The sequence below is a fragment of the Microtus pennsylvanicus genome, chromosome 3 (genome assembly GCF_037038515.1).
Source record: "Microtus pennsylvanicus isolate mMicPen1 chromosome 3, mMicPen1.hap1, whole genome shotgun sequence".
NCBI lineage: Eukaryota > Metazoa > Chordata > Mammalia > Rodentia > Cricetidae > Microtus > Microtus pennsylvanicus.
The window spans coordinates 104,799,195-104,815,677 of NC_134581.1; the positions used below are offsets into that span (position 1 = coordinate 104,799,195).

General features: G+C 50.1%; 1 protein-coding gene across 6 annotated transcripts in view; it reads left to right on the forward strand.

The window, feature by feature from the left end:
- Amotl1 (angiomotin like 1) overlaps positions 1-15,258 on the forward strand; it is a 119,374-nt gene extending 104,116 nt beyond the window's left edge. For all 6 annotated transcript variants that reach the window (XM_075966802.1, XM_075966801.1, XM_075966800.1 and 3 more), the window contains 5 exons: positions 1,005-1,195; positions 5,220-5,345; positions 6,372-6,598; positions 8,660-8,935; positions 9,911-15,258. In XM_075966802.1, coding sequence (XP_075822917.1) covers positions 1,005-1,195; positions 5,220-5,345; positions 6,372-6,598; positions 8,660-8,935; positions 9,911-10,017 — 927 coding nt within the window. In that variant the 3' untranslated portion in view covers positions 10,018-15,258. The remainder of the gene's footprint in view (positions 1-1,004; positions 1,196-5,219; positions 5,346-6,371; positions 6,599-8,659; positions 8,936-9,910) is intronic.
- Positions 15,259-16,483: the final 1,225 nt, after the last annotated feature.

Here is a 16,483-nt window from a genome sequence, read left to right on the forward strand (position 1 = left end):
TACAAAATGTCCTAAACAGAGGTAGAAACATGCATATATACAATCTGACAGAATAACTTAGCATAGATGTACAAATAATGTAAACAAAAATAACAAATATAATTTGAACTTATATCAATATACAAAAACTATACCAATGTAAATTATCCATAAATAATAGCTCACAAGTATTCACTCTTTACGCACTATTATTATCCACCCCCAGCTTTGTTTTAACAAACATAGTTTTCATCCCAACCTTCTTTCTCTCTCTCTGAAGTTCTGTTACCCCAAAACGGATGACAGTGTCAGATTGAAGAGATGAAGAGGGAAAGATGGGTTAGGTAAACCTGAGTTAAGGAGGAAGTCTAAAGTGTGACTCTTCTCAGTCCCAGAGACATTCAGATAGCATCCACCTTATTTCCTCTTACTAAAGATCACCCACCTTCTCACATGTCACCCCGTATCTCCCAGGTGACGGTCTGGCAGCTAGAAACTGCATGTTTGGGCATCTCATTCTACTTCCGTGCTTTTCTGCTTTTATCCTCTGATGTCCAAGGGGGCAGTCTGGAGCTGTTCCTCAGAATTCTGGAGGAGTAGCCCTGAGGCCAGGACTGAATCCAGTTCTTGAATTTGTATATATTAACTACATGGTCTACATTGAGATATGAAGTCAGACCTGGATTTGAATCCCAGCTCTGCTCTGCATTAGCTAAAAACATAAAATCATGGACATGGTCTCTCAAGGACTTAGTCTCTGCATGTAAAACTGAAATAGTATGTGTTCTATAGAGCAATGTGAGCATTAGATGAAATAAAGGGATATGGAGGTGGCATAGGGGTTAGGACCCACTGAATTGATGTGGTTCATGTTGGAGAGAGAGAACATGGACCTGACTGATGTTGATGTGTAGACTCTGCAGGATTGAAGACCTGCGTGTCCCCCTTCAAGGAGTGGAAGGCCAGGTTGGTGTGATGTCTTGTGGCCCATTTGAAGCCTCATGATGGTGTTTTTACTTCTCCAGAAACATGGAAATGGCCAGCCAGCCAGTCTCCCAGAATATAATGCCCCTGCCCTCATGGAACTTGTACGGGAGAAGGAGGAGCGGATTCTAGCCCTGGAGGCCGACATGACCAAATGGGAGCAGAAATACCTGGAAGAAAGCACCATACGGCACTTTGCCATGAGTGCTGCTGCCGCTGCCACGGCTGAGAGGTGAGAGGTGGTCCCATGGCTCAGGACCACAGGCAGGTGGGACCGCAGACAGGGCTAACGGTGGAATCTCAGCTGAGAGGTGAGAGGTGGTCCCATGGCTCAGGACCGCAGACAGGGCTAACGGTGGAATCTCAGCTGAGAGGTGAGAGGTGGTCCCACCGCGCAGGACCACAGACAGGGCTAACGGTGGAATCTCAGCACTCAGAAGGCTGGGTCAGAAGAATGAGTGATTCAAGGACAGCCTGAGCTACAGTTAAACTTTGTCTCAAAAGCAAATAAAAAGTTTAGGGGGCCCAAGGAGGTCCAGAGAGGCCTATCACAAGGAACAAGATCTGCCTTTTTAAAAATTTTCATACATTTTATTATTTTTTTTTAAAAAACTTGCAAATAAAAACACCACACAGAAAAATTACCAGACCCAAAGTCCATACAATTCAGTGAACTTTTATACAATTAGAATTGGTTTTCAGGATGGAAAACTGTAAGGCTTATTATTAGATTTTATGCTTTCAATATCAAATATATTTTATACATGTACCCACCACCCAAACCAAAAAAAAAATCCATGACAGAATTAAAAAGTAGAAAAGCTATTATTATACCCTCTTTCCTAACACGTGTCTGGCTTACTTAAACACTTGTATGTGTGTGTATGTAAGTATAGGCACACACGTGCTGGAACACGGAGGAGGGGTGTCAGAGAACAGCGCTAGTGCTCACCTTCTGCCTTGACTGACAGACACTTCACACTCTTTCATGGAATACACCAGTCTAGCCGGCCCAGGAGCGCTCAGGGAGTCTGCCACCTCTGCCCCTCAGCTTGCTGTGGGGACTGGGATTACAGGCCTGTCCTATAAGCCTAAGACTTACACGGGTTCTGGGGATTCAAACTCAAGTCACGCTTACATGGCAATCGCCAAGGCATCTGCCCCATCCAAGGTAAGTTTTAAAGCTGTACTGCTGCCTGAAGACACACAGGTTCTCATAGATAGCAATGGGCTCTACGCCCATCTGCCCCAAACTACACAAGTTCTCGTAGATAGAAACAGGCTCCACACGGTCTGCCCCAAACGCTAGCTCCGGAGCATCCTACCCCCTCTTTTGGCATCTGTGGACACCCATACACTGTGTATCTGTGTGTGCAAGAGAGCACACACACAAGAAAACACAAAGTAAGTCCTATAAAAACAGAATAAAAAATAAACGAAAAACCAATTTGGTAATTCCAGCATGGCTTTCTTGATGGTACAAGGGAAAAAGGACAACACAGCTATTTTGAGAAAAGATGAAATCTTGAGCACTTGTCTCCATGCCGACTGGGTGCAGACAAATGGACAAAAGAGACTGTTTGCAGCCACTAAGTCCCAAGTCTTCGGTCAGCTGTGTGTGTCACATTTATAAGCAGATTTTTAAACAAGCAATATGGTCTTTATATGACAACTGTTTTTGCTGTCTGGTGCTAAAATTCTTTCCCTGGGGGAATGTGAGCAGTGTCTAGCCCTCCTCAGAAGGTTTCGTGGACAAACCATAGCACTCCACCAAGGCCACCGTGGAGAGCCTAAGAGTTTATTGGGCTCACTTGGAGAGAGGGAGAGGTGTTACTTGCAGGAGTGTAGAGGACCCCAGAGCTGCAACACTGGAAAATCTTCACCCAGTAGGATGATGATTCCACAGAGGGTAAAGAGATGCAGCCCCCTGTCTTGGTTTTCCCCATCCTATATCCTCCAGTCCTTCCCAAGGCCCTGCGCCATGTGCAGTTAGGGCAGAATTGCAGACAACAGTTTAGGAAGAATGGCATTTGGTTGCAGATCTCATGACCCTACCCCCCCCCTTCAGGGACTCTCAGCAAGCCTGGCTGACGTGGAGATGGGTGGTCGTTGACAAGCAGACCCAGCTGGCCTTATTAAAATGGCTGTTGCTCTGCACAGGTCATCCTGACAGCATTGGCTCAAATTTTGGAGAGGAGGCTTTTTGCTTTGTTTTGTTTTGTTTGATGTGTGGGCAAGGTTTTAAAACTTCACAAATTTCAAGGCAGAGTAGTGTCCCTTCGGAGATCATGAATGTTTGCGTTTCTAGATGCTGGCTCTCTATGTTGGTTTTGACCACAGCGCTTGTCAGCTTACCCAGCAGCGTGAACATGAATTTTTAAATTTGCCTCTGGCGCCCTAGAAATGTTTCCAAAGTAACTTGATGGGAAGTGTTTCTAGCTCTTCGTCCCTGTGTAGTTGTTTCGAGCCCTGCGGAGTTTATGGTTCCATGTGGTGGTTAAAAGCATTCTGCCTGCTTTCCCCGTGGTTTGCTTTTCTGATAAATCCACAGCCACAGTGTTTACTTTTCTGCATCATGTTCTCACCCCTGCCCTTTCCTGTTTGTTTTATCATGGTGCATCTTTTCTGAGACCTTCTTAAAGACACATGGAACTTGGCTCCATGCTGGGTCTGGCTACGAGCTCTGGAGTCATCTCTGGGCTTGGGTCTCTTTCCGTCCACTAATGGTGTCCTAGAAGTCACCCGATCCTAGTTTTACTCTCTGTGAACGTGCTGTAGAAATGGACACCATGTGAGCTGTGCTCTGTCGTTCCCTGCGTGAAATAAGTGCTTGCTCATTGGTAGCTGACATTACGAAGGGTAAAAGGCTTTTATACTGAGTAGCTACCAACCTCCCCTCTGCAAAACACTAACCCAGCAGCTACATGGGTGATGCCTAGAGCCAGAACTTTAGCAGTGATTGGGAGAGTGAGCTAGGACGAGAAAGTTAAAAGGCAGCAGCAAATTCAGCAGTGATAGTCTGCGTGTGTCGGCACACCCGATCTGTAGGCTTGCCCTCACACACTCAGCGTCAACAGATTAGCAAATGGCCTTGATAATAGAAGAAGCAGGGGATTTTCATTTTTCAATATTGTTTTCATGAGATACTGTCTTTTATTTGTTTATTTAGTACTTTATGTACATGATTTTACCTGAGTATAATGCTTTTTGTGTGTTTGATTGATTTGGTTTTTTTGAGACAGAATTTTTTTGTGTAACAGTCCTGGCTGCCCTGGAACTCTCTCTGTAGACCAGGCTGACTGGAACTTGCAGAGATCCTCCTGCCTCTGCCTTCTAAGTGCTAGGATTAAAGGCATGCACCACCATGCCTGGCCCCTGTAGATTGTATTTTAATCTTGTCCATCCCTCAGCATCTCCAACTCCTTCCAGGACCCTCCCTTCTCCATGTGCCTCCCTCGGATTCATGTCCTCTTCTTTGCACACATATGCACGCACACACTAGCACGCGTGTGCACACACAAGCACACACATACGCACACAAGCACACACACACACCACACCTCCTGAGTCCAATTAGTGTTGCCTGTATGCACATGTAGGACTGAGCACTGGGGCATAGACAACCAAGCAGGAAGTTTGTCCCTAAAGAAAACGGACTTTCTCTCTCAGCAGCCGTGACTCTTCTTCCCCATCCGGGCTGGACTGTGGACTGGCATGGTCTTGTGCTGGATGTGTGCAGGCAGCCATAGCCATTGAGAGCTCTTGGTGTCACTGTCCTGATGTGTCCAGAAGACACTGCTTCACAGCAAGTCTTTCTGCCCCTTTCCGTGACATTCCTTGATCCCTGGGTGTAGGGCTTGAGGATCCATTTGGAGATGAGCTCTGTGCAGTCAGTCACTTCTTCGCTGTCCTCCAGCCCATTGGGAGCCCTGTGCTAACCTCCACCTGCCGCAGAAGGCAGTGTGTTTAATGAGGGGTTAGAGCTGCAGTAATCAAGGTCAGCGAGCGCAGTCCTTAGATGCTGTCTTAGTTCTTAGGACAGTGTGGCCGACAGAGGGCTTTTGGGGGGGGGGTTCCGGAAGTGTTTGCGGTTCCCCATTCTGGCCTCCATCGAGACTGACCCCCAAGGAGGGATGGCGGAGGTGGAAGACCTCTGGTGTCCTCTAAAAGGTGGAGCACATGAGTCTGTCCAGTCTGTGTTTGCATGGAAGACCAAAGGCAAGGGCTGGAGAGTCAAGTGTGTCTCGTGTTCCTAGGGACACCACCATCATCAACCACTCGAGGAACGGCAGCTATGGCGAGAGCTCGCTGGAGGCCCACATCTGGCCAGAGGACGAGGAGGTGGTACAGGCCAACAGGAGGTGTCAGGACATGGAGTACACGTAAGGACGGCCATGCATGGCCCCCAGATCTGAGTGAGATAGGAGCTGGTGCTGCACTCCCTGCCCAGCCCCTCCACACAGGCGCTCTGTCCTCTGTTCTCACTTGTATGAGCCTAAGGACCCCAGAGACTCTTGTCCTGGAGAGAAGGAGGTTGGTTGTCTCAATGCGAAAGCAAGGTGCTCCACACAACAGTTCTGTAGGGAGACAAGCGAAGACGGCGGTTATCTAATACCTGAAGAATTTAGATGTCCCTGTTAGTTCCGGGCATTTGTTTCTATAATCTCCACATTACTGTAAGCCTGGAATGAGAAAGAAATTCCACCCCCAAGGTCCAGAAATTTGGAGCCAAAATGACCTATTTCCACCAAAGACAAAGAACTTTCAACAGTCAGGGTGCGCTCCTCTAGTGGACAACAGTTTCCAGAGAATTGATGTCACCTTAGTGCCTAGAATCCAGTTCTGAGTCTCAGTGTGCCAGAGTGAAAACAGGGCTTTCTGACGGAGCCATAAATAGGCTCAGTGAGTATCTATCAGAGTTAGTGAAAAAGCTCAAGGCTTACTGCTTACCGTCGTCTGCCGATGGTGGGGGAAAGTTGTCTTCCCTCCATGAACCTCGCCATTTCTTTCCCTTTTCACTGTAGAAATCTCCCTGCAGTTACAGGGAGTTTTCTCTCTGTAAGTTACAGTTACACGCCTTGTTTAGGGCCGAGGCTTCCGTGCTCCTCTGGCATTCCCACCTCCATTCTTTCCCCCTAAGTGCAATCCACAAGCAGCTTAGGCCTCCAAGTCCCCAGCAGGTGACTGCAGTCACTTTCATAGCCCTCCCAATGTCCCAACGTCCCAGGGCACTGGGAAAGGTGCACTGCTTTGTTCTCCCATGGAGGGCACAGCTTCACAGACAGCTTCTGGTACACCCGCGTCTGTGTCCCAGAATTACTCTGAGAGGCCTGAGACAAGTGTCCCAGAGTTTCTAACTAAGTGGCATTTTAATCACACCCTTGCTATTCTTTGGCTTGGTTTTACAGAATAAAAAACCTCCATGCTAAAATCATAGAGAAGGATGCCATGATAAAGGTCCTTCAGCAACGATCCCGTAAGGATGCTGGGAAGACAGACTCTTCCAGCCTGCGGCCTGCCCGCTCTGTCCCATCCATTGCTGCAGCCACTGGGACACATTCCCGCCAGACTTCACTCACCAGCAGCCAGCTGGTGGAAGAGAAAAAGGAAGAGAAGACCTGGAAGGGGAGTATAGGTGAGATGGGGACCCAGAGAGCAGGACTACAGGAGTCCTATCACTGTTGGGATTCAGGATGTTACCTTATTCCAATTTTTAAAAATATCTTATTTATTAATTATGTATATGGTATTCTGTCTGCATGCCCGAAGAGGGCACCAGATCTCATTATAGGTGAGTGTGAGCCACTGTATGGTTGCTGGGAATTGAACTCAGGACTCTGGAAGAGAGCCAGTGCTCTTAACCCCTGAGCCATCTATCTCTCCAGCCCCCACCTCATCTCAATTTGAACATTCTTCAAATGGGGAGTAAAGCCAATCATGTTGGGTTGCGCGAGCTAAGCCAGGTACATGACAGCACTGTGCAGATTCTAAAGGTTTGTGAGCTACTGGGCTTGGCTTGATGCTTGTCAATATCGTTGACAGGAAGAACACAAAATGTCCTAGCAGGACACGCCTAGAGCCCCTCTGTCTCAGTGAGGTTTCTATTGCTGTGAAGAGAAAGCGTGACCGAGAAAATTCTCACAAGGAAAACATTTAATTGGGGTGACTTGCTTACAGTTGCAGAGGTTCAGACCATCATCATCATGGTGGGGGGCATGGCAGCATGCAGGCAGATGGGGTGCTGGAGCCAGGAGTGCTACATCTCACAGGCAACAGGAAGTTGACTGACACACTGGGGAGTATTCCGAGTATAGGAAACTCAAAGCTGGCCTCCACAGTGACACACTTCCTCCAACAAGGCCATGGTCACCCAACAAAACCACGCCTCCTAATAGTGCCACTCCCTATGAGATTATGGGAGCCAACTGCATTCAGACTACCACACCCAGACTGCCACCCCGTCCTGGGCCATGACTGCGACTGCTCCACAGTGTATCCACACCTGTGCAACACGCAAAGGCTCGCGGAGAGAATGGGGAGAGTGTGCCCAGAGGACCACTCTTCCTGTGTGGTACAGGCAGGATGCTGGGAGTTATCCTGGAGTGGGTCTTAGATGGAGCGGTATCTGGAGTAGACAGGACGCTTCACAGGCTGGGCCAGTGAGCTTGGAGAGGATGCTCCCAAGTCCTCTGTTCCTTCCCCTCTGCTTGCTGGCAACTCCAGGGGGCCCTTCTTTGACCCCTGTCTCTTGCTCAGCATGTGTTTTCATATGCTCTGCCCAGAGTCAGTTTTCTCCCATACAGGACCTCAGAGGGATCCAGCTGATTTGTCCTACAGTGTCTGAGAGCCTCCACATGAACCCACAGAGTTGGGGGGTAGGGTCAAAGACTCTCAGCCAGAATATCTGTCTGAAGCCCCTCTACTGGTGGCCACTACAACTTCAGCTCATCAGAGAGGATTTGTGGGGACAGCAGCTATGATAAAGACCATCGCAAGGACACTTAGCTCCAAACCCAGTGAGAGGCAGGTCTGATGGAAACTTCCCAGGAGAGACCTGTGACATGCATCCAGGTCTCACTGCTGGTGCCTGAGTTGGAGGTCAGCACAAGGTCTGAGCATTGAGCACCTTGGCCCTGCTGTCCACACCAGTTTACCTCCTTGTCAGTGTAACTGGTGCCCACATGCCAGCCACAGAATCAGGAGCGATTCTGAGGGTTCGGGTGGAGGCCACCAACATGGACCTCAGGTCTTCCCATTTCATGTATGATGACTTGAAGAGACGGCAGAGACAAGGTTGTCCGTCTTCCTAATGGTTGAGCAGCTCCCAGGAGAGATTTCTCCATCCCACCTCTTCGTCTGGGCAGTGAGGAGATGGGATTCAGGTTGGCAGGGCTGAGTGGCATGGGTCTTTTTACCCCCTGAGCTACCCCACCAGTCCAACCATGGTTTTCAGTTGTTTGAATTTAGAATACAATTACCAACCCCACAGGGAATTTAATGACATGGGACTGGTGACATAATATAGGAGTATTTCTCATTACATCAAGCATGCACACAAGTGTTTATTAGGGCTTAGAGAATAAATCATTGCATAAATGAAGTCATCCCCGGCCTGGAAAGAGAAAGATAAGTTTTCTTATAAAAGGAAGTAGAGGGAAACAGATCTTCCTTGAAAAGTCGCTTCTTCTGCCTTCAGGATTCCTGCTGGGGAAGGAGCACCAGGGACAGGCGTCTGCCCCCCTGCTGCCCACCACACCCGCCTCTGCACTGTCCCCGCCGGCCTCCACCGCGTCGGCCAGCAGCACCCACGCCAAGACAGGCAGCAAGGACAGTAGCACGCAGACCGACAAGAGCACTGATCTCTTCTGGCCCAACACGGCTTCTCTCCCCAGCCGTGGCCGACTGAGCACTGCCCCTTCCAACAGCCCCATACTGAAGCATCCAGCTGCCAAAGGAACCATGGAGAAACTGGGTATGTGGCCCCTACCTCTACCACACTTGGAGACCCCGTGGGACTGTGGGACTAAATGGGGGTGGGGGAAGGAATCTGTAGGGGAGCTGCAGATCAGGAAGCCCCATTGGCTCCTATGTTTTGGTAGTGGTTGCCATAGTGACACAGACTGAGTGTGCTCTTTGTTGTCGTGGAGCTCACATGTGTCTAGGTCTGCTTAGTTCGTTACTGAAGAAAGGAAATAGCCAGCTCAAGTGACCTGGCGACACGCGTGTTCTGCCCTTCCCCAGGGGGCAGGCAAATATCTGATAGAAGTCACCTGGGGGAGGGAGGATTTGCCGTGGGCTCATGATTGGGGGGAGGGGACAGTCCATCGTGGTAGGAACAGCGTGGCAGGACTGAGGTGTGAGGCTGTGGGTTCAGGGTTTGGGGGACAGTCCATCATGGTAGGAACAGCGTGGCAGGACTGAGGTGTGAGGCTGTGGGTTCAGGGTTTGGGGGACAGTCCATCATGGTAGGAACAGCGTGGCAGGACTGAGGTGTGAGGCTGTGGGTTCAGGGTTTGGGGGACAGTCCATCATGGTAGGAACAGCGTGGCAGGACTGAGGTGTGAGGCTGTGGGTTCAGGGTTTGGGGGACAGTCCATCGTGGTAGGAACAGCGTGGCAGGACTGAGGTGTGAGGCTGCTTGTTCACATCTGAGCAGACAGGAATTAGGGGAATTTGGGTCTTCAGCAGCTTCCTCATTTCCTAACTTCTACTCAGTCCAGAACCCTAAGACACTGTCCTCTCTAGGATCCCCCCACCAGTCTTTCTGCACTTCCCACTGAGATAGTCTCAGCCTCCCATGAATACACCAAGGTGCACGAGACTCCTGGGAGGGTCCTGACAGTAGAAATGCTCCCATCAGAGAGAGTGCTTGGGAAACCACAGCACAGGCTCCTGGAGCGCCGGCTCCTGGAGCGCCAGCTGCTGATATTTGCCCTCTCTTTGGCAGAGAGCTCTCCTGGTCACGGGAAGTCGACAGACCACAGAGGCCGTGTTAGCAGCTTGTTGCACAAGCCTGAATTCCCGGATGGGGAGATGATGGAAGTGCTCATCTAGCCTCGTTCTGTGGAGTTTCACACCAGCGTGCTGTCAGGAAAGATGGCTGGAAGACGAGAAGATCTAGATGGAAAACCAGGACAGGTGTGAACACTTCATAATGTTACAAACAGCCGGCTCGCAGGACTGCAGAGAGGGGAAGAAAGATGCGTGCAGACTTGGAAGCAGAGTTGAGAAGAAATAGGAGTGGGATTTTTCATTGTAGAGAAGTTGTATGTCTTGGGGAGGCTCCATACGTTCCCCCATTCTTGGCTTATAAACAGATGAAGAAGAGTTGGGCCTTCCTTGGACTCACCCCCATTCCCTTTGCCTCTTAGCAGGTTTGTTCCAAGAAGAATCTGCTAGAAATCCTGAACACCCATTTTGGCATAATGTGGTGTTTCTGTGCCATCATGGGGTCTCACACACGTGTGTGCATGTGTGTGTGTGTGTGTGTGTGTGTGTGTGTGTGTGTGTGTGTATTGTGTGTGTGTGTGCCTGCCCTTTGAAGATGCATCCAGGGTAATGGGGAATTCCACAGGCAAGTTTTGTCACCTACTTGGCTGTTTGGTTTGTGATCTCAGTGTGAAGTTTTGCTTGTCTGGATTGAGTGGTATTTCTGACAGGATGGTCCTCACCCACCCTAACTTCTAAGAACTTGTTTGTCTCTGCTCTACTTCCGTACTTTCTTTTGTTGTATTTTTTTCTGTTTACTGAGACATAGCAGATTTCCTCACATGTGGGACTTAGGAGACTGTCGTCTTTGCTGTGGTGTCCACCTCATGCTGGCACCCTGGTTGCTCCACCCCCTTCTTTGCTTAGCTAAAGTGCGGCTGTTAATCTCACTGTGAGCCAGGGAGGCCTGGATGAGGGAGAGCAGGAGTCCATGAGCCACTGACATCACATCATGCCTCTGCTTGGATTTTTCACTCCCATCCCCTCTCTTGAAAGAAGCTTGACAGTTCCACCCCATGGCCCCTTTGGGAAGACTTCAGTATGAACCGGTGCTGCGGGTACCCAATGGTGGCTTACACACAGTTTTCCAGGCAGCTCCCAAGATCTCACCAGGCCACCTGGGCCACTTTCTCATATTTGAGGCTTTTGGGTCTGTTCATTGCTCTCCCTTGGTTGCTGTTGGTAAGCAAACAGCTTCCGCTATCATTTTTCTTTCCTGTGAACTTGCTGTGTAATTCAAGATTAGTTGATGCGCAGTGTGGCCAGTGTCTTACAAGGGACACAGCTTACCTAGGTGAGGCAGCAGAGTCGTGGAAATGAGCCACCGTGAGTGAGGGCCAGGCCCCTGAGGATGCTACCGCTGTCAGGTCTCATGTGCATTGCTGTGGACACTGGCCGCCTGCAGAGCACAGGAGAAGCTGTCCGGGGCACAAATGGCCCTTCAGGCTCCCAGACTATCCCCAAGCTCAGGAGGATTTGTTTTCCAAGTCCATTTCCTCATCACTACTTCTCCCTCAAGGGAAGAAAGAAAAGCGGTATGTCTGTGATTCTTAACCGCAGCACTGAAGGACTGTGTGCATGGGGAGCTCTGCTCGGGCCATTTGTTCCAGGACTTTTCCCCAGGGCAAAACCTGGGTGAAATGATGACCTCCCAGGCTGAGGTGGTGCATGGATTGTGAGAGGTGTAGCCTGGAGAACAGCTCAGAACAGAAGAGGAGAGCAGAGGAGATGCCAGTGGTCTTGTCCAATACCTGAGCCATCTGACAGGACAAAGGTGGAGCTGAGCTCTCCACGCTCTGCTGGGCAGTGGGCACCAGGCTTAGAGCTGCTACCCTCTCCTTTCCTCTGCAGTCTCACATCTCTGGCAGCCTGGGTGCTGAGCTTGCCCTGTGTGCTATGGGGAGGGGTGAGAGACAGTGTAGGGGAGTTTGTCAGCTGAGAGGGACCAGAGGATGGATGCCCATGGGAGTAGGGACCGTTTTAGATAGGGCGTGGAGTTGATGGCAACTAACTCTCTTAAGAGCATATTGTCTCCAATCAATGCTGGAGACAAAGCAGAAAGGAAAGTTAGGGAGGTCTTCAGCCCTGTACTATGTCTAAACCCCCTAAAATTAGGCTGTCTCCCAGCATAGGGGTGAAGCACAGCCCAGTTTATTCAAAGTCTAGTCTGAGTGTTCCAGGCATACTGCATACTTGGACGGATGACCTCTGTTCTAGCCAACTGTCAACATTTCAGTTGTCAAAACACAAAAGGGACACGGACAGTTTGGGGCTTCAACTCCACGAGTACTGTGGCTTTTTCCAAGACTCCATGTTGAGAGAGAGGCTATGGCTTTAAGGCCGAGGCCTGCCTTCAGTTTTCCATTGCATAATTCTTTGAAACCTACAGGACAGAGGAGCTATAGTACTCACAGCCATTGCAAGCTCTGAGGTGTTCATAGGAGCTGATCTTGCTTGACCCTGAGAACAGCGTGCAAGGACCAGAAACAGTGCCTGTAACTGGTCCCTAAAGCACCATGGGCACAAGACCAGGTTGACGCTTCTGGTTGCACACACAGACGCAGAAACTGGACCCAAGAGGCTTACAGCTCATCTCCAACCTTTCAAGCAGATGCGAGGCTTTAGAGACGTAGGAGTCTCAACCGCAGGCTGCGCAGTCTTGAGCATGATATGCGGAGCTGTTCCTCATGCTTTGTGGCCCCATGTGTGAAACTTGTGTGCACACAGGGACACTGCCACACCTCTTGGGGCCTGAGAACAGGACTAAGCCCAAACCACCTGTTGCCATCAAACCCAGCATTCTCAGATGGGGACAGAAGTCTTCACGTTCTGTCAAAAGCACAACCTTCACAGAGCAGCGGTCTAGCCTTCAGGTCTCTCAGGGGCGTCTGGTCGCAGAACCTGAGACTTGTCTCAGGGTTAAGGGCAAAGGCTATTGTTTTGGTGATGACTTGACAGCATCCTGCTTTGTCCTGGAGGGCAGTGCGGTGACATCTGCGTGTCTCCAGGTATTGGTCAGGTCTCTGCCACTGTGGTTTCATTAAATAGATGATTCTGTATGTAAGAACTCTTCCTGTCTGGAGGTCCATAGCACTAAGCTGCCAGGAAAAACACAGTAATTTCCAAAGAATTAAGAGTGAGCTGAACACTTGGCATTGTTCTCTGTTTCCCAGAAGGTGGTGCCATCGGCTGTAGTGTCCGGCATGTCTCCACTGTGCCTCCAGGGCGGGGCTGCCTATTCTGCCCCCAGCTTTCCTTAGGAGTCGGGGAGGGATTGGTAAAATCAGTCCTGCAGAGGCCTCTTTCTTTGGAGCCCATGTAGCCTGACCTTTTGTTTTGAGTAGATTTCAAGAAAGTTGCTCCAAGTGAGTTCTGGCCTCAGAACAGAGAATCCAGTGTTCTACCCTCAGGAAAGAAGCTCCGGTGTCCCCTGCAGAGAGGCAAGTGTCCTATTTGCTGTCCCTTGCTTGGCCTTAGCCACCTGCACATACTGAATGTGGCTGAAGCTCCTCCTTCCAAGAGCTGATGAGCTGAATCCTCCCCTCTCTGCAACCTGTCAAGTCCCAGAGACTTGCGTGAATGGTCAGATGAGGCTGAAGTCCCGGAGACAGTGAAGATGACAGTGACAACAAGGGACATCCAGGCAGGTCTCTCCTGTGTGGGCTGCAGAGAGCTGTGCTGAGTGGGAGGGTGCAGTCTTTCCCTGTGTTCTCCGGGTGGTCACACATCCCTTTTAGGCAAAGGAGTCTCGTGGCCATTGGAAGCAAGGTCTGACAATGTTCTTAAATGGTGAAGCCAGAGAAATCCAGTAACTTCCCTGACAGCTGAGGCAGCCAGTCTCTAAGTATACACGTCGGCTTTTATCCACTCTTTCTAATAGTTAATGTGTTCTTGCTGTCTTTGGTTAATGTGAGGATTGTTTAAGGCATTTGCTCGTGGGGTGGACCCATGGGAAATAGGCTTCAGACAAACTTCTGAAGCCAGACAACCAGCAGTGTTTTTTCCTCTTCTCAGTAGTATAGCCCTTTCTTGTTTAGTAACTTAATGATATATTACAATATGTATATGTAAGGGCATACATATAAGGTGGAATTCTTTTCTTAATATCCAGAAAGCCCTACTGTTTCCCATGAGCTTTCTTCTTGGGAGGGCTGCAGGGCTCCCCAGGTCAAATGCTGTTGACTGTTCTAGCGGCATGGCCTCCAGGGCCTGGCACATTCCTCCGATTCTCCATGAGGTGAGAGGCCCTTGTCTTTTGAGAATGGATTTAAGTTTTGGAAATAATCCCAAGTCCTACACAGGACAAGTAAAAGAACACAGAGGGCAATTAGTCAGAATAAGAGTTCCAGGGTCAGCGAGATGACTCAATGGAAAAGGGATTGCCACCAAAGCCAAGATTCCCCAGGACTCACGTGGCAGGAGGAGGGAACCAGCTCCTGCAGGTGGTTCTCTGACACACACACACACACACACACACACACATTTTAGAAGACTATCAAGACATGTAGAAGAGTCATTTGTACACATGACCCCTAGGGCCTTGTTTTCGAGCCCTTTTCTCTTGCCAGGCCTCATGCGTTTCCAGCCCACTGCGAATGCCACAGCCCTAAGTACATATTCATTAGTGTGAACACCCAGTAGGGGTTCTGTAAAATGGAGATCTAAGTGCATGTTATTGTCGTGTGTGCTGTGACTGCAGTGTGCCCTTTGCCCTCCCTCCGAGGCAGTGCATAGCCAACAGCTTCTAGACTCAGCCGCTCCAGTTCTGCCACCCGTGTTGTGTTTACTCGTGACTCTGCCTGTTCTCACGCACACACCTGCGAGTATTTATTACCAAGCAGACGGGACAGACTTATCCACAGTACTTGTGTATTTGAATGTTTTCTAGGAGGGCCAGTGGTACCTCCTCCTCACTGAGGCACTGACAGAATCGGTGTCAAACTCTGTGAAACAGGGCCGGTACAGGCACCAGCTGCAGCCTGACCGAGTGCCCTGAGGCCCCTGTCCTTCCCGCTTGCCTTGTGTGTGTGTGGCTGTGGTTGTGTGTGTGTGTCCCTCCCCTGTTCTGGGGGCATGTGCCGCACTGCCCAGTAGGCCCTGGTGTCCACGTTTATCTTTGGCATCTTTGTGTCACCGGATTACATTGAGAGGCGGCGTCCAGATCCGTCCAGACGGGTCCATGTGCAGAGTGGGGGAGTCCCCGCTCAGCTGTGGCTGTGGATACTGTTGGTCAGCCAAAGATTCTCCTGTTCTTTGCTGCTTAAACTTCGTGCCTTAATATTGTAAATAATAAATGGGTGGACAGAAGGTGGCTCTTCTTTCCTTCCTTGTATGTTTCCTTCTGGAGGACATAAGTGAAGCACAGGTGTCTCATGTTGACACCCTGCACGTGGGAGAGCCTCTCCGTGCTAGCCAGAGCCCCCCCGCAGCTGCTCCAGCGGCCCTCAGCCCACACAGACACAGACTCTTCCCAGAGGCATTGAGTCATGGCACTGCTGCTGGAGTTGGCAGCCCACACTCCCTGCTTGGAAGATGAATAAGGAGGGAAGCAGAGATGTGGGGGGCTGGGTTGGGGTGTGTGTGGGGTCCTCTCCGCACATATCCAGGCACCCTCTGAGAACTCACTTTGGGAACCAGCTCTGCCTTGGGCATCCACTCAAGCAGCCCAGATGCCAGGGAGCAGACCATAGTCAGACATGCTCTGTGCCCTGCCCCAAGGTGCACGGGGAAGATGGTAGCCGCTTTGTCACAAGAGAATTGGTGGGGTGGGGGGTTGGGGGTGGGTTCATGTGATAGTCATGTGATTGATAAGTTAGAATTCTGGCAGGGAACCTCAGTGACTAACACTGAACAGGATAAACCCATGAAAGTTCACACAGCAGGCAAAGGCACTTCTGGCGGGTGAGTGACTGGAAAGGGGCCATACCCTCTGGAGTGGAAATCTGTCTCCATCCCAGATCCCAGCATGGCAGGGAACAACCCCCACGAACACAGTGTGGTTCCCTTCAGTCCTCACAGTAGTCCAGTCACTGTCTGTAAAGACCGGGAAACTGAGGCACGAGCAAGAGCAGAGGGCAGAGATTTCAGCTCTGGTCTTCCGACACAGTTGACAAGCTTGTCTACATAGCATTTGTGGATCCCTAGAGGCACAGGGCTCAAGCCGCTGTCTGCCTCGCTTTTTGTATGTCCTGCCTACAACCCAGATATACGCTCTGAGGACTGTTTCACATTCTTATTAGGAATTCAGTCACATAAAATGGGACAGACAAGCTTTTAAAAGAGCTGCTTCTCCAGGGCTAGGTATTAGGTTTGCTAAGTTGTTGAGGGAAAGCAAGGATAGCACAGTAATCCCACAAATGGAGTTTCGGACAGAGTGCCATTGCAGAGCCGCTTAAGAACACAGATAAACTCGTGTCTTATTGGCAGGTGCAGCAAAGAGCGGGTTCTCAGGTTAGCTGCAATCTGGGAGCCGGAGGCCAGGTGCTGCCGTGCTGGCACACTGGCCCTGCATGTGGCACTTGGAGGAACTGGC